This window comes from Entelurus aequoreus, linkage group LG27, assembly GCF_033978785.1.
Source record: "Entelurus aequoreus isolate RoL-2023_Sb linkage group LG27, RoL_Eaeq_v1.1, whole genome shotgun sequence".
Lineage (NCBI taxonomy): Eukaryota > Metazoa > Chordata > Actinopteri > Syngnathiformes > Syngnathidae > Entelurus > Entelurus aequoreus.
In genome coordinates this window covers 33,702,621-33,725,426 of record NC_084757.1, presented here as the reverse complement: position 1 = coordinate 33,725,426, position 22,806 = coordinate 33,702,621, and the positions used below count along the sequence as shown (strand labels likewise).

Below are 22,806 nucleotides of genomic sequence, written 5' to 3'. Positions count from 1 at the left end.
CTCATAATTTTGACTTTGTATCTCATAATTTCCCCCTTTTATCTCAAAATGTTCACTTTGTATCTCATAATTTTCGCCTTTTATCTCATAATTTCCACTTTGTATATCATAATTTCCCATTTTTATCTGATAATTTCGACTATGTATCTTATAATTTCGACTTTTTATCTCATAATTTTCACTTTTTATCTCAAAATTTCCACTTTGTAGCTCATAATTTCTACTTTTTATCTCATGATTCCAACCTACTTATCTCATAATTTTGATTGATCTCATTAGTCTGAGACAACAAAAAAAATAGTTTGCCTTTACGTCATAATTTTGACTTCTTCTCTCATAATCATGACTTTTATCTCACGAGTTAGAATATTTTTTTCATCTTTTTCAACTAGAAAAAAAGGGTCAAAATATTAGGAACGTAATTGGAACAAATACAAATAATAACACATTTTATTTGTTAGGTTTAAGAACACACATTATGAGCATTAAATCTTACACACATTGTTAAACAACACCAAATGAAGAAAAACAACAACAAAAAGTTAGCTAACAAAAGAGAGTGTAAATATATTCTACGTTGAAATAACTACTTTACAAACACAACTTTATAGAACGAGAGCAGAAATATGAGATATATAAGTCATAAATAAACAAAAAGTTCAGAAGATGGCGTTGGCCTCGAACCACAGGAGACATCAGCGGTGTCTCCGCCCACATGAGACATCAGCGGTGTCTCCGCCCACATGAGACATCAGCGGTGTCTCCGCAGGGACAGCTGACGGCGGAAAGTGTGCTGCCCCTCCATAGCCGACACGGGCTCGTCCGCCGACCTCCGCCTGCCACTCAGCAGTCGCCGCACCAGACAGGCCGCCGCCACCGCCGCCTCGCTGCCGCTTCGTGCTCGGCACTGCACCGACCTGCGGCCGACCTTGGGCAAAACAGATAAAGATGGAGAAATAGTTGTCATATTTTGGTGCCTGGCATGTTTTCACTGCAGGACTGGTCATGCATGGCGAGGCAGGACTGGCATGTTGGCACATGACAGAGACAATGGAACAAACAATGAGTATAACAGCATTCTTGCTGCAAACACCACGCAGTATTTGGAACAACAACAACAAAAGACAAGGTCACCGCGCAAAAGGAGTCATTCCAAAGAAGTGACTTCATTATAAACAAAATCATAATAAGTACAAAAAAATAATAATGTTAGCATCGCGTGTTGTTAGCATTGTGTGTTGTTAGCATCGGGTGTTGTTAGCAGAGGTGGGTAGAGTAGCCAGAAATTGTACTCAAGTAAGAGTACTGTTAATTTAGAGATTTATTACTCGGGTAAAAGTAAGGAGTAGTCACCCAAATATTTACTTGAGTAAAAGTAAAAAGTATGTTGTGAAAAAACTACTCAAGTACTGAGTAACTGATGAGTAACCTGTTCGTTCAATGATGACGGCAACAAATAATGCACAAAAACATAAAAATAGCAATGAGTAAATTCAGAGCCAGGAATATCTCTTAAGCAACTAAAACAATAATATATATGAAATAATAATAATACATTAACATAACAAAAATGAAGGCAAATTGAGCCACAATAACTTAACTTAACATAGGCTCAGTAGGCAGAGATTACAAAGGAAAATAACAAGTTAGCCTTTACGCAAACCATAAACTGATAGGTGTGGGCGGCACCTGGGAACACACTGTGCCATCAATTGATTAACGTGGACCCCGACTTAAACAAGTTGAAAAACTTATTCGGGTGTTACCATTTAGTGGTCAATCGTCTGGCTCTGTTTGATTGGTGAAACGGAGTCAAACGTCACCAGTGACTGCATTTGATTGGTGAAACGGAGTCAAACGTCACCAGTGACTGCATTTGATTGGTGAAACGTCACCAGTGACTGCAATTGATTGGTGAAACGTAGTGAAACGTCACCAATGACTGCATTTGATGGGGTGAAACGGAGTCAAACGTCACCAGTGACTGCATTTGATTGGTGAAACGGAGTCAAACGTCACCAGTGACTGCATTTGATTGGTGAAACGTCACCAGTGACTGCAATTGATTGGTGAAACGTAGTGAAACGTCACCAATGACTGCATTTGATGGGGTGAAACGGAGTCAAACGTCACCAGTGACTGCATTTGATTGGTGAAACGGAGTCAAACGTCACCAGTGACTGCATTTGATTGGTGAAACGTCACCAGTGACTGCAATTGATTGGTGAAACGTAGTGAAACGTCACCAATGACTGCATTTGATGGGGTGAAACGGAGTCAAACGTCACCAGTGACTGTATTTGATTGGTGAAACGGAGTCAAACGTCACCAGTGACTGCATTTGTTTGGTGAAACGTCACCAGTGACTGCAATTGATTGGTGAAACGGAGTGAAACGTCACCAGTGACTGCATTTGATGGGGTGAAACGGAGTCAAACGTCACCAGTGACTGCATTTGATTGGTGAAACGTCACCAGTGACTGTATTTGATTGGTGAAACGGAGTGAAACGTCACCAGTGACTGCATTTGATTGGTGAAACGGAGTCAAACGTCACCAGTGACTGTATTTGATTGGTGAAACGTCACCAGTGACTGCATTTGATTGGTGAAACGGAGTCAAACGTCACCAGTGACTGTATTTGATTGGTGAAACGGAGTCAAACGTCACCAGTGACTGCATTTTTTTGGTGAAACGTCACCAGTGACTGCAATTGATTGGTGAAACGGAGTGAAACGTCACCAGTGACTGCATTTGATGGGGTGAAACGGAGTCAAACGTCACCAGTGACTGCATTTGATTGGTGAAACGGAGTCAAACGTCACCAGTGACTGTATTTGATTGGTGAAACGGAGTGAAACGTCACCAGTGACTGCATTTGATTGGTGAAACGTCACCAGTGACTGCAATTGATTGGTGAAACGTAGTGAAACGTCACCAATGACTGCATTTGATGGGGTGAAACGGAGTCAAACGTCACCAGTGACTGCATTTGATTGGTGAAACGGAGTCAAACGTCACCAGTGACTGCATTTGATTGGTGAAACGGAGTCAAACGTCACCAGTGACTGTATTTGATTGGTGAAACGGAGTCAAACGTCACCAGTGACTGCATTTGATTGGTGAAACGTCACCAGTGACTGTATTTGATTGGTGAAACGGAGTGAAACGTCACCAGTGACTGTATTTGATTGGTGAAACGGAGTCAAACGTCACCAGTGACTGTATTTGATTGGTGAAACGTCACCAGTGACTGCATTTGATTGGTGAAACGGAGTCAAACGTCACCAGTGACTGCATTTGATTGGTGAAACGGAGTGAAACGTCACCAGTGACTGTATTTGATTGGTGAAACGGAGTGAAACGTCACCAGTGACTGTATTTGATTGGTGAAACGTCACCAGTGACTGCATTTGATTGGTGAAACGTAGTGAGACGTCACCAGTGACTGCAATTGATTGGTGAAACGTAGTGAAACGTCACCAGTGACTGCATTTGATTGGTGAAACGGAGTGAAACGTCACCAGTGACTGTATTTGATTGGTGAAACGTCACCAGTGACTGCATTTGATTGGTGAAACGTAGTGAAACGTCACCAGTGACTGCATTTGATTGGTGAAACGGAGTCAAACGTCACCAGTGACTGTATTTGATTGGTGAAACGGAGTGAAACGTCACCAGTGACTGTATTTGATTGGTGAAACGTCACCAGTGACTGCATTTGATTGGTGAAACGGAGTGAAACGTCACCAGTGACTGCAATTGATTGGTGAAACGTAGTGAAACGTCACCAGTGACTGCATTTGATTGGTGAAACGGAGTGAAACGTCACCAGTGACTGTATTTGATTGGTGAAACGTCACCAGTGACTGCATTTGATTGGTGAAACGTAGTGAAACGTCACCAGTGACTGCATTTGATTGGTGAAACGGAGTCAAACGTCACCAGTGACTGCATTTGATTGGTGAAACGGAGTGAAACGTCACCAGTGACTGCAATTGATTGGTGAAACGTAGTGAAACGTCACCAGTGACTGCATTTGATTGGTGAAACGGAGTGAAACGTCACCAGTGACTGTATTTGATTGGTGAAACGTCACCAGTGACTGCATTTGATTGGTGAAACGTAGTGAAACGTCACCAGTGACTGCATTTGATTGGTGAAACGGAGTGAAACGTCACCAGTGACTGTATTTGATTGGTGAAACGTAGTGAAACGTAGTGAAACGTCACCAGTGACTGCATTTTATCCAATCCAATCCAATCCACTTTATTTATATAGCACATTTACACAACAAGAATGTTTCCAAAGTGCTGCACAGCCATGTTAAAAACAATATTAAAAACAATATTAAAAACTATATTAAAAACAATATTATGCTACACCAATGACTGAATAAAAACAAAGAATAAATGAATAGAAAACCAATACAGAGACAATATAAAAAATAAATATGATTAAAAACGATTTTAAAGGGTGAAACCAATTAAAACAGTAAAATAGACATCAAAATTTATAACCCTAACCCTAACCACACAGGACAACAGAGGACAGAAGACCACACAACTCACGTAGTGTTAAAAGCCAAAGAATAAAAGTGGGTCTTTAGACGAGACTTAAAACACTCCACTGTGGGAGCAGTTTGAACATGGAGGGGCAGAGTGTTCCAGAGTTTAGGGCCGACCACAGAGAAGGCCCTGTCTCCCCTGGTTTTAAGTCTCGTCCTGGGCACCACGAGCTGGAGCTGGCTCTCGGACCTCAGAGCGCGCGCAGGAGTGTAAATTTGGATGAGGTCCGAGATATACTGAGGTGCCAGTCCATGTAAAGCTTTAAAAACAAACAGCAAGGATTTAAAATCAATTCTAAAATGAACAGGGAGCCAGTGCAAACTCCGAAGAATTGGGGTTATATGCTCACGTTTCCTGGCCCCTGTTAAAAGTCGTGCTGCCGCGTTCTGGACTAACTGCAACCGGGAGAGAGCTTTTTGGCTAATGCCAGCATAAAGTGCATTGCAGTAGTCTAGGCGACTTGAAATAAAAGCATGCACGACTTGTTCAAAAAGGTTAAAAGATAAAAATGGTTTTACCTTTGCTAAAAGACGAAGATGATAAAAACACGATTTTAAAACGCCATTGACTTGTTTGTCGAATTTAAAATCGCTGTCTATAGTGACGCCAAGGCTGGTGACTTTGGGACGCACATGATTTTGCAATGGTCCCAAGTCAGTGAGGGCCGGACCAATTTTATTGGTGAAACGGAGTGAAACGTCACCAGTGACTGTATTTGATTGGTGAAACGGAGTGAAACGTCACCAGTGACTGTATTTGATTGGTGAAACGTCACCAGTGACTGCATTTGATTGGTGAAACGTAGTGAAACGTCACCAGTGACTGCATTTGATGGGGTGAAACGGAGTCAAACGTCACCAGTGACTGTATTTGATTGGTGAAACGGAGTCAAACGTCACCAGTGACTGCATTTGATTGGTGAAACGTCACCAGTGACTGCAATTGATTGGTGAAACGGAGTGAAACGTCACCAGTGACTGCATTTGATTGGTGAAACGGAGTCAAACGTCACCAGTGACTGCATTTGATTGGTGAAACGGAGTCAAACGTCACCAGTGACTGCATTTGATTGGTGAAACGTCACCAGTGACTGTATTTGATTGGTGAAACGGAGTCAAACGTCACCTGTGACTGTATTTGATTGGTGAAACGTCACCAGTGACTGCATTTGATTGGTGAAACGGAGTCAAACGTCACCAGTGACTGCATTTGATTGGTGAAACGGAGTGAAACGTCACCAGTGACTGTATTTGATTGGTGAAACGGAGTGAAACGTCACCAGTGACTGTATTTGATTGGTGAAACGTCACCAGTGACTGCATTTGATTGGTGAAACGTAGTGAGATGTCACCAGTGACTGCATTTGATGGGGTGAAACGGAGTCAAACGTCACCAGTGACTGTATTTGATTGGTGAAACGGAGTGAAACGTCACCAGTGACTGCAATTGATTGGTGAAACGTAGTGAAACGTTACCAGTGACTGCATTTGATGGGGTGAAACGGAGTCAAACGTCACCAGTGACTGCATTTGATTGGTGAAACGGAGTGAAACGTCACCAGTGACTGCATTTGATTGGTGAAACGGAGTGAAACGTCACCAGTGACTGTATTTGATTGGTGAAACGGAGTGAAACGTCACCAGTGACTGTATTTGATTGGTGAAACGGAGTCAAACGTCACCAGTGACTGCATTTGATTGGTGAAACGGAGTCAAACGTCACCAGTGACTGCATTTGATTGGTGAAACGGAGTGAAACGTCACCAGTGACTGTATTTGATTGGTGAAACGGAGTGAAACGTCACCAGTGACTGTATTTGATTGGTGAAACGTCACCAGTGACTGCATTTGATTGGTGAAACGTAGTGAGACGTCACCAGTGACTGCATTTGATTGGTGAAACGGAGTGAAACGTCACCAGTGACTGCATTTGATTGGTGAAACGTAGTGAAACGTCACCAGTGACTGCAATTGATTGGTGAAACGTAGTGAAACATCACCAGTGACTGCATTTGATGGGGTGAAACGGAGTCAAACGTCACCAGTGACTGCATTTGATTGGTGAAACGGAGTGAAACGTCACCAGTGACTGCATTTGATTGGTGAAACGGAGTGAAACGTCACCAGTGACTGTATTTGATTGGTGAAACGTCACCAGTGACTGCATTTGATTGGTGAAACGTAGTGAAACGTCACCAGTGACTGCATTTGATTGGTGAAACGGAGTCAAACGTCACCAGTGACTGTATTTTATTGGTGAAACGGAGTGAAACGTCACCAGTGACTGTATTTGATTGGTGAAACGTCACCAGTGACTGCATTTGATTGGTGAAACGTAGTGAAACGTAGTGAAACGTCACCAGTGACTGCATTTTATTGGTGAAACGGAGTGAAACGTCACCAGTGACTGTATTTGATTGGTGAAACGGAGTGAAACGTCACCAGTGACTGTATTTGATTGGTGAAACGTCACCAGTGACTGCATTTGATTGGTGAAACGTCACCAGTGACTGCATTTGATTGGTGAAACGGAGTGAAACGTCACCAGTGACTGCATTTGATTGGTGAAACGTCACCAGTGACTGCAATTGATTGGTGAAACGTAGTGAAACGTCACCAGTGACTGCATTTGATGGGGTGAAACGGAGTCAAACGTCACCAGTGACTGCATTTGATTGGTGAAACGGAGTGAAACGTCACCAGTGACTGTATTTGATTGGTGAAACCGAGTCAAACGTCACCAGTGACTGTATTTGATTGGTGAAACGTCACCAGTGACTGCATTTGATTGGTGAAACGGAGTGAAACGGAGTGAAACGGAGTGAAACGTCACCAGTGACTGTATTTGATTGGTGAAACGTCACCAGTGACTGCAATTGATTGGTGAAACGGAGTGAAACGTCACCAGTGACTGCATTTGATGGGGTGAAACGGAGTCAAACGTCACCAGTGACTGCATTTGATTGGTGAAACGGAGTGAAACGTCACCAGTGACTGTATTTGATTGGTGAAACATCACCAGTGACTGTATTTGATTGGTGAAACGGAGTGAAACGTCACCAGTGACTGTATTTGATTGGTGAAACGTCACCAGTGACTGTATTTGATTGGTGAAACGGAGTGAAACGTCACCAGTGACTGTATTTGATTGGTGAAACGTCACCAGTGACTGTATTTGATTGGGGAAACGTCACCAGTGACTGTATTTGATTGGTGAAACGTCACCAGTGACTGTATTTGATTGGTGAAACGTCACCAGTGACTGCATTTGATTGGTGAAACGTCCCCAGTGACTGCATTTGATTGGTGAAACGGAGTCAAACGTCACCAGTGACTGCATTTGATTGGTGAAACGGAGTCAAACGTCACCAGTGACTGCATTTGATTGGTGACACGCAGCCATGCATAGATCCTACTTTGAAGGTCTGTCTGACAGACCAAAACAAACAAAGCGTGCATAAACAGATGGATAAAAATCAGTAGCGAGCTGAATGTAGATAAATGGAGCGGAGTAAAAGTAGCGTTTCTTCTCTATAAATATACTCAAGTAAAAGTAAAAGTATGTTGCATTAAAACTACTCTTAGAAGTACAATTTATCCCAAAAGTTACTCAAGTAGATGTAACGGAGTAAATGTAGCGCGTTACTACCCACCTCTGGTTGTTAGTATTGCATGTTGTTAGCATCGTGTGTTGTTAACATTGCGTGTTGTTAGCATCACGTGTTGTTAGCATTGTGTGTTGTTAGCATTGTGCGACATTAGCATTGCGTATTCTTACCCTTGCGTGTTGTTAGCATCGTGTGATGTTAGCATTGCGTGTTGTTAGCATCACGTGTTGTTAGCATTGTGTGTTGTTAACATTGCGCGACGTTGCCATGCGCGTTCTTACCGTTGCGTGTTGTTAGCATTGTGTGTTGTTAACATCGCATGTTGTTAGCATTGTGTGTTGTTAACATTGCGTGTTGTTAGCATCGCGTGTTGCTAGCATTTTGTGTTGTTAGCATTGTTCACCACAACATGATGGTAGAAAAGAAGACCAATAGTGTAACACATATAATAAGTGCAAAAGTAAACATGTGTGAAGTAGTGACCATGTGACCATGTGACCAAGTGACCATGTGACCATGTGACCAAGTGAACATGTGACCAAGTGACCAAGTGACCATGTGACCAAGTGACCATGTGACCATGTGACCAAGTGACCAAGTGACCATGTGACCAAGTGACCAAGTGACCATGTGACCATGTGACCAAGTGACCAAGTGACCATGTGCTATCTTCACCTCCTCATGTAGGGCGTGCACACACGGCAGTCCTTCAAGCGCCATGCCGCCATCTTGGAAGACGTTGTCATGGCAGAGCGCACACAACTTGTCAACATCCTTCTGGAAAACAACAACAACACAAATGTACATTTTTAACATTTGCACATTTGCAGTCCTGCAGCGTGTTTATTTGTGTGAGATATCATGTGCGATACAAATGGCCCTGCAGTGTGTGTTTACTAGTGTGTGATATCATGTGTGATACAAGCAGTCCAACAGCGTGTTGACTTGTGTGTGATATAATGTGCGATACAAGCAGTCCTGCATAATGTTTACTTGTGTGTGATATCATGTGCGATACAAGCAGTCCTGCAGCGTGTTTATTTATGTGAGATATCATGTGCAATACAAGCAGTCCTGCATAGTGTTTACTTGTGTGTGATATCATGTGTGATACAAGCAGTCCTGCATAGTGTTTGCTTGTGTGTGATATCATGTGCAATACAAGCAGTCCTGCAGCGTGTTTACTTGTGTGAGATATCATGTGCGATACAAACTGTCCTGCAGCGTGTTTACTTGTGTGTGATATCATGTGCGATACAAGCAGTCCTGCAGCGTGTTTACTTGTGTGAGATATCATGTGCGATGCTAGCAGTCCTGCAGCATGTTTACTTGTGTGTGATATCATGTGCAATACAAGCAGTCCTGCAGCGTGTTGACTTGTGTGTGATATCATGTGCGATACAATCAGTCCTGCATAATGTTTACTTGTGTGTGATATCATGTGCGATACAAGCAGTGCTGCATAGTGTTTGCTTGTGTGTGATATCATGTGCAATACAAGCAGTCCTGCAGCGTGTTTACTTGTGTGAGATATCATGTGCGATACAAACTGTCCTGCAGCGTGTTTGCTTGTGTGTGATATCATGTGCAATACAAGCAGTCCTGCAGCGTGTTTACTTGTGTGAGATATCATGTGCGATACAAACTGTCCTGCAGCGTGTTTACTTGTGTGAGATATCATGTGCGATGCTAGCAGTCCTGCAGCGTGTTTACTTGTGTGTGATATCATGTGCGATACAAGCAGTCCTGCATCGTGTTTACTTGTGTGTGATATCATGTGCGATACAAGCAGTCCAACAGCGTGTTGACTTGTGTGTGATATCATGTGCGATACAAGCAGTCCTGCATAATGTTTACTTGTGTGTGATATCATGTGCGATACAAGCAGTGCTGCATAGTGTTTGCTTGTGTGTGATATCATGTGCAATACAAGCAGTCCTGCAGCGTGTTTACTTGTGTGAGATATCATGTGCGATGCTAGCAGTCCTGCAGCGTGTTTACTTGTGTGTGATAGTATGTGCGATACAAGCAGTCCTGCAGCGTGTTTACTTGTGTGTGATATCATGTGCGATACAAGCAGTCCTGCGTAGTGTTTACTTGTGTGTGATATCATGTGTGATACAAGCAGTCCTGCATAGGGTTTACTTGTGTGTGATATCATGTGCGATACAAGCAGTCCTGCATAGGGTTTACTTGTGTGTGATTAAAACTGACTTTAACACTTTTAATGTGTTAGCTTATTTTTGCACTTAAATGCCGTTTAATGCCGTTAGTAACTGGAAGCATCGTGTAATTGTGCGACCACAGAGGTGGTTGTGTGTCACTTACCACCGCCAATGTGTGTTTGTCCTGCAGAGAGAGTCTCTTCTCCAGGGATTCGGTGAGTTCCGGGATGGTGCTGATGCGCTTCTCTGTCATGGCCGACTTGTGGCGCCCGCTGTCGTCGGAAGAAGCCCTGCGAGCTCTCTGGTGACTTCGCACCTCGCCCTTCTCCTCCCTCTTCTGCCCGTGGACGGAGGCCGGCGCCATGGCGTTGGCGTGCAGCCGCTTCAGCTTCATGGCGTCTAATTGGGACTGACAAAGGAATTAAGTTTTTACACAACCTTGCACAATTTTACACGTTACACAGCGCCACACAGCGTTACGCGGCGTTACACAACATTACGCAACGTTACATGTTACTCAATGTTACATGTTACACAGCGTGACACAGCGTGACACAGTGTTACACAATTTTACACATTACACAACATTACACAGTGTTACACGATTGTATACGTTACACAGCATTACACAGCGTTACACAATTTTACACGTTACACAGCATTACCCAATTTGACAGGTTACACAGCGTTACACAGCATTACACAGCGTCACACAGCGTCACACAGTGTTACACAATTTTACACATTATACAACATTACAAAGTGTTACACGATTTTACACGTTACACAGCATTACACAATTTGACAGGTTACACAGCATTACACAGCGTTACACAGCGTCACACAGCGTCACACAGTGTTACACAATTTTACACGTTATACAACATTACAAAGTGTTACACGATTGTATACGTTACACAGCATTACACAGCGTTACACAATTTTACACGTTACACAGCATTACACAATTTGACAGGTTACACAGCATTACACAGCGTTACACAGCGTCACACACAATTTGGCATGTTACAGTGTTGCACAATTTGACACGTTACACAACATTACACAGTGTTACACGATTGTATACGTTACACAGCATTACACAGCGTTACACAATTTTACACGTTACACAGCATTACACAGTTTGACAGGTTACACAGCGTTTACACAGCATCACACAGCGTCACACAGTGTTACACAATTTTACACATTATAAAACATTACAAAGTGTTACACGATTTTATACGTTACACAGCATTACACAGCTTTACACAATTTTACACGTTACACAGCATTACACAATTTGACAGGTTACACGGCATTACACAGCGTTACACAGCGTCACACAGTGTTACACAATTTTACACGTTATACAACATTACAAAGTGTTACACGATTTTATACGTTACACAGCATTACACAGCGTTACACAATTTTACACGTTACACAGCATTACGCAATTTGACAGGTTACACAGCATTACACAGCGTTACACAGCGTCACACAGAATTTGGCATGTTACACAGTGTTACACAATTTGACACGTTATACAACATTACACAGTGTTACACGATTGTATACGTTACACAGCATTACACAGCTTTACACAATTTTACACGTTACACAGCATTACACAATTTGACAGGTTACACAGCATTACACAATTTGACAGGTTACACAGCATTACACAGCGTCACACAGTGTTACACAATTTTACACGTTATACAACATTACAAAGTGTTACACGATTTTATACGTTACACAGCATTACACAGCGTTACACAATTTTACACGTTACACAGCATTACACAATTTGACAGGTTACACAGCGTTACACAGCGTTACACAGCGTCACACAGAATTTGGCATGTTACACAGTGTTACACAATTTGACACGTTATACAACATTACACAGTGTTACACGATTGTATACGTTACATAGCATTACACAGCGTTACACAATTTTACACGTTACACAGCATTACACAGTTTGACAGGTTACACAGCGTTACACAGCGTTTCACAGCGTCACACACAATTTGGCATGTTACACAGCGTTACACAGTGTTACACAATTTGACACGTTACGAGGTGTCACACAGAGTTACGTGGCGTTACACAGTGTTACACAGCTTTACACAATGTTACACAACGTCACACAATGTCACAGAGTTACACAATTAGGCATGATACACAGCGTTACACAGCGTTACACAATGTTACACGATGTTTCACAATGTTACACATTACACAGTATCACACAGAGTTACACAATTTGGCATGTTGCACAGCATTACAGTGTTACACAATTTGACACGTTACACAGTGTTACACAATTTGACACGTTACACAGTAATACACAGTGTTACACAGTGTTACACAGTGTTACACGATGTTACACTTTACACAGTATCATACAGAGTTACACAATTTGACACGTTACACAGTGTTACACAGCGTTACGTGGTGTTACACAATTTGACGTGTGTTTTTTGTTTCTTGTCCATAGTGTAGCCTTTGTGCTATTTTAGTTTATAGCTTAGTTTGTTCTCCGCCTTGTGCGCGCCTTTTGTTTGTACCCTTTTGTTTGTTTTTTGCCAAAATGTTTTATTAAATCATGTTTTCTCACACAACGCCTGCCATCATATCTGCATCTTGGGGTTCGTCAACTACAAACTATGACAGAAGGAAGAAAGAAAGGAATGAACAAAGGAAGGAAGGAATGAGTTAAGGGTTGAAGGAAGGAAGGAAGGAAGGACTATAGGAAGGAAGGAAGGAAGGAAGGAAGGAAGAAATGAAGGAACGAAGGAAGGAAGGAATGAGTTAAGGATTGAAGGAAGGAAGGATTACAGGAAGGAAGGAAAGAATGAACAAAGGGGGGAATGAGTTAAGAATTGAAGGAAGGAAGTATTATAGGAAAGAAGGAATATAGGAAGGAAGTAAGGAAGGAAGGAAGGAAGGAAGGAAGGAAGGAAGGAAGGAAGGAAGGAAGGAAGGAAGGAAGGAAGGAACGGACCAAGAGGACTAAGGAAACATGGAAGGAAGGAACGAAGGAGGGAGGGGAAGGAACAAAGGAAGAAAAAGAAGGGTGTGAAGGAAGGAATGAGTTAAGGGTTGAAGGAAGGAAGGAAGGAAAGAGGGAAGGAGGGAAGGATTGAAGGAAGGAAGGATTATAGTAAGAAAGGAAGGAAGGAATGAACAAAGGAAGGAAGGAAGGGAATGAGTTAAGGGTTGAAGGAAGGAAGGAAGGAAGGATTATAGGAAGAAATGAAGGAAGGAAGGAAGGAAGGAATGAACAATGGAAGGAAGGAAGGAATGAGTTAAGGGTTGAAGGAAGGAAGGATTATAGGAAGGAAGAAAGGAAGGAAGAAAGGAAGGAAGAAAGGAAAGAGGGACGAGGGAAGGAGGGAAGGGTTGAAGGAAGGATTATAGGAAGAAAGGAAGGAAAGAATGAACAAAGGAAGGAAGGGAATTAGTTAAGGGTTGAAGGAAGGAAGGAAGGAAGGATTATAGGAAGAAAGGAAGGAAGGAAGGAAGGAATGAACAATGGAATGAAGGAAGGAATGAGTTAAGGGTTGAAGGAAGGAAGGATTATAGGAAGGAAGGAAGGAAGGAAGGAAGGAAGAGAGGAAGGACAGAGGGAAGGAGGGAAGGATTGATGGAAGGAAGGATTATAGGAAGAAAGGAAGGAAGGAATGAACAAAGGAAGGAAGGGAATGAGTTAAGGGTTGAAGGAAGGAAGGAAGGACTATAGGAAGGAAGGAAGAAAGGAAGAAATGAAGGAACGAAGGAAGGAAGGAATGAGTTAAGGATTGAAGGAAGGAAGGATTATAGGAAGGAAGGAAAGAATGAACAAAGGGGGGAATGAGTTAAGAATTGAAGGAAGGAAGTATTACAGGAAAGAAGGAATATAGGAAGGAAGGAATGAAGGAACGAACGAACGAACGGACGAAGAGGACTAAGGAAAGGGTTGAAGGAAGGAAGGAAGGAAGGAAGGAAGGAAGGAAGGAAGGAAGGAAGGAAGGAAGGAAGGAAGGAAGGAAGGAAGGAAGGAAGGAAGGAATGAACAAAGGGGGGAATGAGTTAAAAATTGAAGGAAGTATTATAGGAAAGAAGGAATATAGGAATGAAGGACGGACGGAAGGAAGGAAGGAAGGAAGGAACGAAGGAACGAACAAAGGAAGGAAGGAAGAAATTAGTTAAGGCTTAAAGGCCTACTGAAAGCCACTACTACCGACCACGCAGTCTGATAGTTTATATATCAATGATGAAATCTTAACATTATAACACATGCCAATACGGCCGGGTTAACTTATAAAGTGACATTTTAAATTTGCCGCTAAACTTCCGGTTCGAAACGCCTCTGAGGATGACGTATGCGTGTGACGTAGCCCGGCGAACACGGGTATGCCTTCCACATTGAAGCCGATACGAAAAAGCTCTGTTTTCATTTCATAATTCCACAGTATTCTGGACATCTGTGTTCGTGAATCTGTTTCAATCATGTTCATTGCATTATGGAGAAGGAAGCCGAGCAAGCAAAGAAGAAAGTTGTCGGTGCGAAATGGACGTATTTTTCGAACGTAGTCAGCCACAACAGTACACAGCCGGCGCTTCTTTGTTTACATTCCCGAAAGATGCAGTCAAGATGGAAGAACTCGGATAACAGAGACTCTAACCAGGAGGACTTTTGATTTGGATACACAGACGCCTGTAGAGAACTGGGACAACACAGACTCTTACCAGGATTACTTTGATTTGGATGACAAAGACGCAGACGTGCTACTGTGAGTATGCAGCTTTGGCTTTTTTTTGCGTATGTACGTAACTTTTTTAAAATATATAAGCTTTATGAACCTTGGGTTAGGTGAACGGTCTTTTGGGCTGAGTGATTGTGTGTGTTGATCATGTGTTTGAATTGTATTGGCGTGTTCTATGGAGCTAGGAGCTAGCAGAGGAGCTAGGAGCTAGCATAACACGTACCGTACCGTACGTGCGCGTCACGTACGTAACTTTTTAAAAATATATAAGCTTTATGAACCTTGGGTTAGGTGAACGGTCTTTTGGGCTGAGTGATTGTGTGTGTTGATCAGGTGTTTGAATTGTATTGGCGTGTTCTATGGAGCTAGGAGCTAGCAGAGGAGCTAGGAGCTAGCATAACAAACACGCAGGTGTTATTATGCAGGATTAATTTGTGGCATATTAAATATAAGCCTGGTTGTGTTGTGGCTAATAGAGTATATATATGTCTTGTGTTTATTTACTGTTGTAGTCATTCCCAGCTGAATATCAGGTACCGTGAGTATGCAGCCTTGGCTGCTAAACATTCGATAACTTGACCGTATGTGCGCGTCACGTACGTAACTTTTTAAAAATATATAAGCTTTATGAACCTTGGGTTAGGTAAACGGTCTTTTGGGCTGAGTGATTGTGTGTGTTGATCAGGTGTTTGAATTGTATTGGCGTGTTCTATGGAGCTAGGAGCTAGCAGAGGAGCTAGGAGCTAGCATAACAAACACGCAGGTGTTTTTATGCAGGATTAATTTGTGGCATATTAAATATAAGCCTGGTTGTGTTGTGGCTAATAGAGTATATATATGTCTTGTGTTTATTTACTGTTGTAGTCATTCCCAGCTGAATATCAGGTCACCCCCGGCTCTCACAGCATCTTCCCTATCTGAATAGCTTCAACTCCCCACTAGTCCTTCACTTGCACTTTACTCATCCACAAATCTTTCATCCTCGCTCAAATTAATGGGGAAATTGTCGCTTTCTCGGTCCGAATCTCTCTCACTTCATGCGGCCATCATTGTAAACAATAGGGAACTTTGCGTATATGTTCAACTGACTACGTCACGCTACTTCCGGTAGGTGCAAGCCTTTTTTTTATCAGATACCAAAAGTTGCAATCTTTATCGTCGTTGTTCTATACTAAATCCTTTCAGCAAAAATATGGCAATATCGCGAAATGATCAAGTATGACACATAGAATAGATCTGCTATCCCCGTTTAAATAAAAAAAATTCATTTCAGTAGGCCTTTAAGGGAAGACAGGAACATTGTAAGAAAGGAATGAAGGTGCAGAGGAAGGAAGAACGATTATAGAAAGGAAGGAACATAGGAAGGAAAGAAGGAACAAATGAAAAAAGGAAGGAAAGAAGGAGGAAAGGAAGGATGGAAAGAGAAAAGGAAGGAAGTAATGAGTGAACATTTTTAAGAAGGAAGGAAGGACTGAAGGAAGAATGGAAGGAAGAAAGGAAGGAATGAGTGAATGCAGGAAGGAAGGAAGAAAGAAAGAAAGGAAGAAAGGAAAAAAGAAGAAAGAAAGGAATAAATTAAGGAAGGAACAAACGAAGGAAGGAAGGAAGGAATGAAGGAAGTAAGGAAGAAAGAAAGAAAGAAAGAAAGAAAGGAAGAAAGGAAGAATGCAAGAAAGAAAGAAAGAAAGAAAGAAAGAAAGAAAGAAAGAAAGAAAGAAAGAAAGGAAGGAAGGAAGAAAGGAAGAATGCAAGAAAGAAAGAAAGAAAGAAAGAAAGAAAGAAAGGAAGAAAGGAAGAAAGAAAGAAAGAAAGAAAGAAAGAAAGAAAGAAAGAAAGAAAGAAAGAAAGGAAGGAAGAAAGGAAGAATGCAAGAAAGAAAGAAAGGAATGAAGGAAGGAATGAATGAAGGAAGGAAGGAAGGAAGGAATGAAGGAAGGAAGGTAGAATGTACATGTGTGTTCCATTACTTGCATCTATTATGTACAATTTTACAACAAGTAGTTTTCCAACAATTATTAGATGTTTGTAAATAAATGTAATATTTATGGAAGTTTCAGTCTGCATTTAGGGAGAACCAAAGTACTTTTAAAGATGGTGAACGATCTCAGGTGGAGTTCTGACTCTCAGTCTTGGTTCTACTGGATCTTAGTGCTGCCTTAGATCAGGGGGGTCCAAACTTTTTCCACTGAGGGCCGCACATGCAAAAATGAAAGCATGCGGGGGCCATTTTGGTATTTTTCATTTTCAAACCATAACAAAATATATGGATTTGTTTTTTTGTTTTTTTGTTTTTTTTACCTTTTGGGCTCCCGGGGACCATAAAGGGTCTAAGTCAATAAAATGTTAAAAATAAGTCAAATTATTTATTTTATTTTATTTAACGCTTACAGTAAATCACCATGCTTGACGGTAGGAATGGTGTTCCTGGGATTAAAGGCCTCACCTTTTCTCCTCCAAACACATTTCTGGGTATTGTGGCCAAACAGCTCCATTTTTGTTTCATCTGAGCACATAACTTTCCTCCAGAAGGTCTTATCTTTGTCCATGTGATGTCAGATGAAACAAAAATGGAGCTGTTTGGCCACAATACCCAGCAATATGTTTGGAGGAGAAAAGGTGAGGCCTTTAATCCCAGGAACACCATGCCTACCGTCAAGCATGGTGGTGGTAGTATTATGCTCTGGGCCTGTTTTGCTGCCAATTGAACTGGTGCTTTATTTACAGAGAGTAAATGGGACAATGAAAAAGGAGGATTACCTCCAAATTCTTCAGGACAAGCTAAAATCATCAGCCCGGAGGTTGGGTCTTGGGCGCAGTCGGGTGTTCCAACAGGACAATGACCTCAAACACACGTCAAAAGTGGTAAAAGAATGGCTAAATCAGGCTAGAATTATGGTTTTAGAATGGCCTTCCCAAAGTCCTGACTTAAACGTGTGGACAATGCTGAAGAAACAAGTCCATGTCAGAAAATCAACACATTTAGCTGAACTGCACCAATTTTGTCAAGAGGAGTGGTCAAAAATTCCAGCAGAAGCTTGTGGATGGCTACCAAAAGTGCCTTATTGCAGTGAAACTTGCCAAGGGACATGTAAGCAAATATTAACATTGCTTTATGTATACTTTTGACCCAGCACATTTGCTCACATTTTCAGTAGACCCATAATAAATTCATAAAAGAAGCAAACTTCATGAATGTTTTTTTGTGACCAACAAGTATGTGCTCCAATCACTACATCACAAAAAAATAAGAGTTGTAGAAATGATTGGCAACTCAAGACAGCCATGACATTATGTTCTTTACAAGTGTATGTAAACTTTTGACCACGACTGTATATACATACATATATACACATATACATATATACATATATATATGTATAGTAACTGCATGTAAAGTAACTATACACAAAATTAAATGTTAAAAAATCAGTGTAAAAATATTCAGTTCAAAAATTCAGTGTATAAAAATTCAGTGTTTAAAACATCAGTGTAAAAAATTTAGTGTATAAAAATTCAGTGTAAAAATATTCAGTATTTAAAATTTCAGTGTATAGAAATTCAGTGTTTAAAACGTCAGTGTAAAACAATCAGTGTACAAACCCCGTTTCCATATGAGTTGGGAAATGGTGTTAGATGTAAATATAAACGGAATACAATGATTTGCAAATCCTTTTCAAGCCATATTCAATTGAATATGCTACAAAGACAACATATTTCATGTTCAAACTGATAAACTTTTTTTTTTTTTTGCAAATAATAATTAACTTAGAATTTCATGGCTGCAACACGTGCCAAAGTAGTTGGGAAAGGGCATGTTCACCACTGTGTTACATAGCCTTTCCTTTTAACAACACTCAGTAAAGTTTTGGGAACTGAGGAGACACATTTTTGAAGTGGAATTCTTTCCCATTCTTGCTTGATGTACAGCTTAAGTTGTTCAACAGTCCGGGGGTCTCCCTTCTGCTATTTTAGGCTTCATAATGCACCACACATTTTCAATGGCAGACAGGTCTGGACTACAGGCAGGCCAGTCTAGTACCCGCACTCTTTTACTATGAAGCCACGTTAATGTAACACGTGGCTTGGCATTGTCTTGCTGAAATAAGCAGGGGTAACCATGGTAACGTTGCTTGGATGGCAACATATGTTGCTCCAAAAGCTGTATGTACCTTTCAGCATTAATGGTGCCTTCACAGATGTGTAAGTTACCCATGTCTTGGGCACTAATAATCCAATCCAATCCAATCCACTTTATTTATATAGCACATTTACACAACAAGAATGTTTCCAAAGTGCTGTACAGCCATGTTAAAAACAATATTAAAAACAATATTAAAAACAATATTATGCTACACCAATGACTGAATAAAAACAAAGAATAAAGGAATAGAAAACCAATACAAAAACAATATAAAAAATAAATATCATTAAAAACTATTTTAAAGGATAAAACCAATTAAAACAGTAAAATAGACAACAAAATTTATTTTAAAAAAACACAGAGGACAAAAGAGGACAGAAGACCACACAACTCACGTAGTGTTAAAAGCCAAAGAATAAATGTGGGTCTTAAGACGAGACTTAAAACATTTAATACACCCCCATACCATCACACAGCCTAGAACAATCCGGATGGTTCTTTTCCTCTTTGATCCGGAGGACACGACGTCCACAGTTTCCAAAAACAATTTGAAATGTGGACTTGTCAGACCACAGAACACTTTCCCACTTTGCATCAGTCCATTTTAGATGAGCTCAGGCCCAGCGAAGCCGACGGCGCTTCTGGGTGTTGTTGATAAACGGTTTTCGCCTTGCATAGGAGAGTTTTAACTTGCACTTACAGATGTAGCGACCAACTGTAGTTACTGACAGTGGGTTTCTGAAGTGTTCCTGAGCCCATGTGGTGATATCCTTTACACACTGATGTCGTTTGTTGATGCAGTACAGCCTGAGGGATGGAAGGTCACGGGCTTAGCTGCTTACGTGCAGTGATTTCTCTACATTCTCTGAACCCTTTTATGATATTACGGAGCGTAGATGGTGAAATCCCTAAATTCCTTGCAGTAGCTGCTTGAGAAAGTTTTTTCTTAAACTGTTCAACAATTTGCTCAGGCATTTGTTGACAAAGTGGTGACCCTCGCCCCATCCTTGTTTGTGAATGACTGAGCATTTCATGGAATCTACTTTTATACCCAATCATGGCACCCACCTGTTCCCAATTAGCCTGTTCACCTCTGGGATGTTCCAAATAAGTGTTTGATGAGCATTCCTCAACTTTATCAGTATTTATTGCCACCTTTCCCAACTTCTTTGTCACGTGTTGCTGCCATCAAATTCTAAAGTTAATGATTATTTGCCAAAAAAAAAAATGTTTATGAGTTTGAACATCAAATATGTCGTCTTTGTAGCATATTCAACTGAATATGGCTTGAAAAGGATTTGCAAATCATTGTATTCCGTTTATATTTACATCTAACACAATTTCCCAACTCATATGGAAACAGGGTTTGTATAAAAATTCAGTGTAAAAAATGTCAATGTTTAAAAAAATCAGTGTAAAAATATTCAGTTTAAAAATTCAGCTTTTGGCCCTCGACCTAATTCTTTTAGCCCAATGTGGCCCCCAAGTCAAAAAGTTTGGACACCCCTGATATACACAATGTAAACAGTTAAAAAGCCAATGAAATAATGATATTATTATTGTGAATATTAGTTATTTACATCCCTCTTGATGAATATTAATATGTAAGACTTTCATGAACAAAGGTGAAGTTTTTACCACGGTGGGAAGCGACGCCCTTCGGTCCACTCTGGTCCCTGCGGGTCTTCGAAAGCTGTGTTTCCTGTCCCGGGACCGTCCGCCCTCGGCGCCGTGCCCCCAGTAGCTGCTCATCCAGTTGGTGAAGTTGCCGTCGTCGTCGTCGTCGTTGTCCGTGATGATGGCGGGCAGCAGACGCAGCGCCATGGCGGCTCACACAGGCTGCAGACTCGGGGACGATACCGGCCGCGATCCTGATATCTCGCTCTTCGGTGGAGAGGAATGAAGGTCGCTGGTGTCGGATGCGAGGAAGGAAGAGCATGTCAGGGTTTTGGCACCGAGCCTCTTTTGTCTTTCCAGCGCGGCAGCGGCCTGAGGCAAAGTCCACTCGCCATACTTTCCATGCGCATGACCTATAATCATCGATAATTATGGAGCGCAGTTTGACACCGCATGTGTCCCACTGGCCTCTAGCTCGTGTCACACAACTCATCTCACATCGCACACTAGGACGACTACACAACTCATCTCTCGTCGCACACCAGGACGACTACACAACTCATCTCAGAAGGCGGGCTCACATTACACCAGTTTTAAAATCTGGGCATTGGCTCCCTGTGTGTTCCAGGATCAATTTTAGGCGTCTTCTTGTGGTTTATAAATGTTTTTTATCGTTCAGATTTGCTTACACTAATTGTCAGGTTCAAACACTGATGACATCTATTAAACAGGACAAGAAGCAAAGAATCAAACAGAGACAGAATTCAATTTGGCTCAGTGAGGAGAAACGTGCACATCTGTACCCTTGCACAGTGTCGTCACGCTCTGCCAAAAGATTGCACGCCTCCTTCTTTTATTTTGGACCTTCCCTGACCACATGGCAACAGCTGCTTCCAAAGGGACGTGGGTCGTAAACAGCCGTCGCCTTTGATTACAAAACAGTTCAAAAGAAAAGGTCTGTTCAAAAAAATTTTTTAGGCTTCTTCTTGTGGTTTATAAATGTTTTTTATGGTATCGGCCCTTCTTATCGGTCAGATTTGCTTACACTAATTGTCAGGTTCAAACACTGATGACATCTATTAAACAGGACAAGAAGCAAAGAATCAAACAGAGACAGAATTCAATTTGGCTCAGTGAGGAGAAACGTGCACATCTGTACCCTTGCACAGTGTCATCAGGCTCTGCCAAAAGATCGCACGCCTCCTTCTTTTATTTCGGACCTTCCCTGACCACATGGCAACAGCTGCTTCCAAAGGGACGGGGGTCGTAAACAGCCGTCGCCTTTGATTACAAAACAGTTCAAAAGAAAAGGTCGGTTCAAAAAAAATTTTTAGGCTTCTTCTTGTGGTTTATAAATGTTTTTTATGGTATCGGCCCTTCTTATCGGTCAGATTTGCTTACACTAATTGTCAGGTTCAAACACTGATGACATCTATTAAACAGGACAAGAAGCAAAGAATCAAACAGAGACAGAATTCAATTTGGCTCAGTGAGGAGAAACGTGCACATCTGTACCCTTGCACAGTGTCATCACGCTCTGCCAAAAGATCGCACGCCTCCTTCTTTGTTTTTGGACCTTCCCTGACCACATGGCAACAGCTGCTTCCAAAGGGACGGGGGTCGTAAACAGCCGTCGCCTTTGATTACAAAACAGTTCAAAAGAAAAGGTCGGTTCAAAAAAATTTTTTAGGCTTCTTCTTGTGGTTTATAAATGTTTTTTATGGTATCGGCCCTTCTTATCGGTCAGATTTGCTTACACTAAGCCCTGAGCAGGAGACAAGAAGATGTCAGAGAAGTTAACCAATGTTACACGTTACACAGTATCACACAGAGTTACACAATTTGGCATGTTACTCAGCGTTACGCAGTGTTACACAATTTGACACGTTACACAGCGTTACGTGGCGTTACACAGTGTTACACAATTTGACACGTTGCAGAGCATTACA

General features: G+C 41.6%; 1 protein-coding gene across 1 annotated transcript; it reads right to left on the bottom strand.

Moving 5' to 3' along the window:
- Positions 1 to 453: 453 nt before the first annotated feature.
- lnp1 (leukemia NUP98 fusion partner 1) lies at positions 454 to 21,267 on the bottom strand. Its single transcript, XM_062038511.1, has 4 exons — positions 20,879 to 21,267; positions 10,503 to 10,748; positions 8,850 to 8,951; positions 454 to 928 (listed from the first exon to the last, which is right to left on the bottom strand). Exons 1-4 carry the CDS (start codon positions 21,062 to 21,064, stop codon positions 752 to 754), a joined length of 711 nt encoding a protein of 236 aa, XP_061894495.1. The 5' UTR covers positions 21,065 to 21,267; the 3' UTR covers positions 454 to 751.
- Between the last annotated feature and the right edge of the window lie 1,539 nt (positions 21,268 to 22,806).

Bases quoted from the DNA above. Each gene is read 5' to 3' on its own strand.
- lnp1 (XM_062038511.1), bottom strand. From the start codon at position 21,064: ATGGCGCTGCGTCTGCTGCCCGCCATCATCACGGACAACGACGACGAC. The intron at 8,952-10,502 runs GTAAGTGACACA...GTTGTTTTCCAG, and splicing joins ACAAACACACATTGGCGGTG to AAGGATGTTGACAAGTTGTG. The intron at 929-8,849 runs GTGAAGATAGCA...GTTTTGCCCAAG, and splicing joins TGCACGCCCTACATGAGGAG to GTCGGCCGCAGGTCGGTGCA.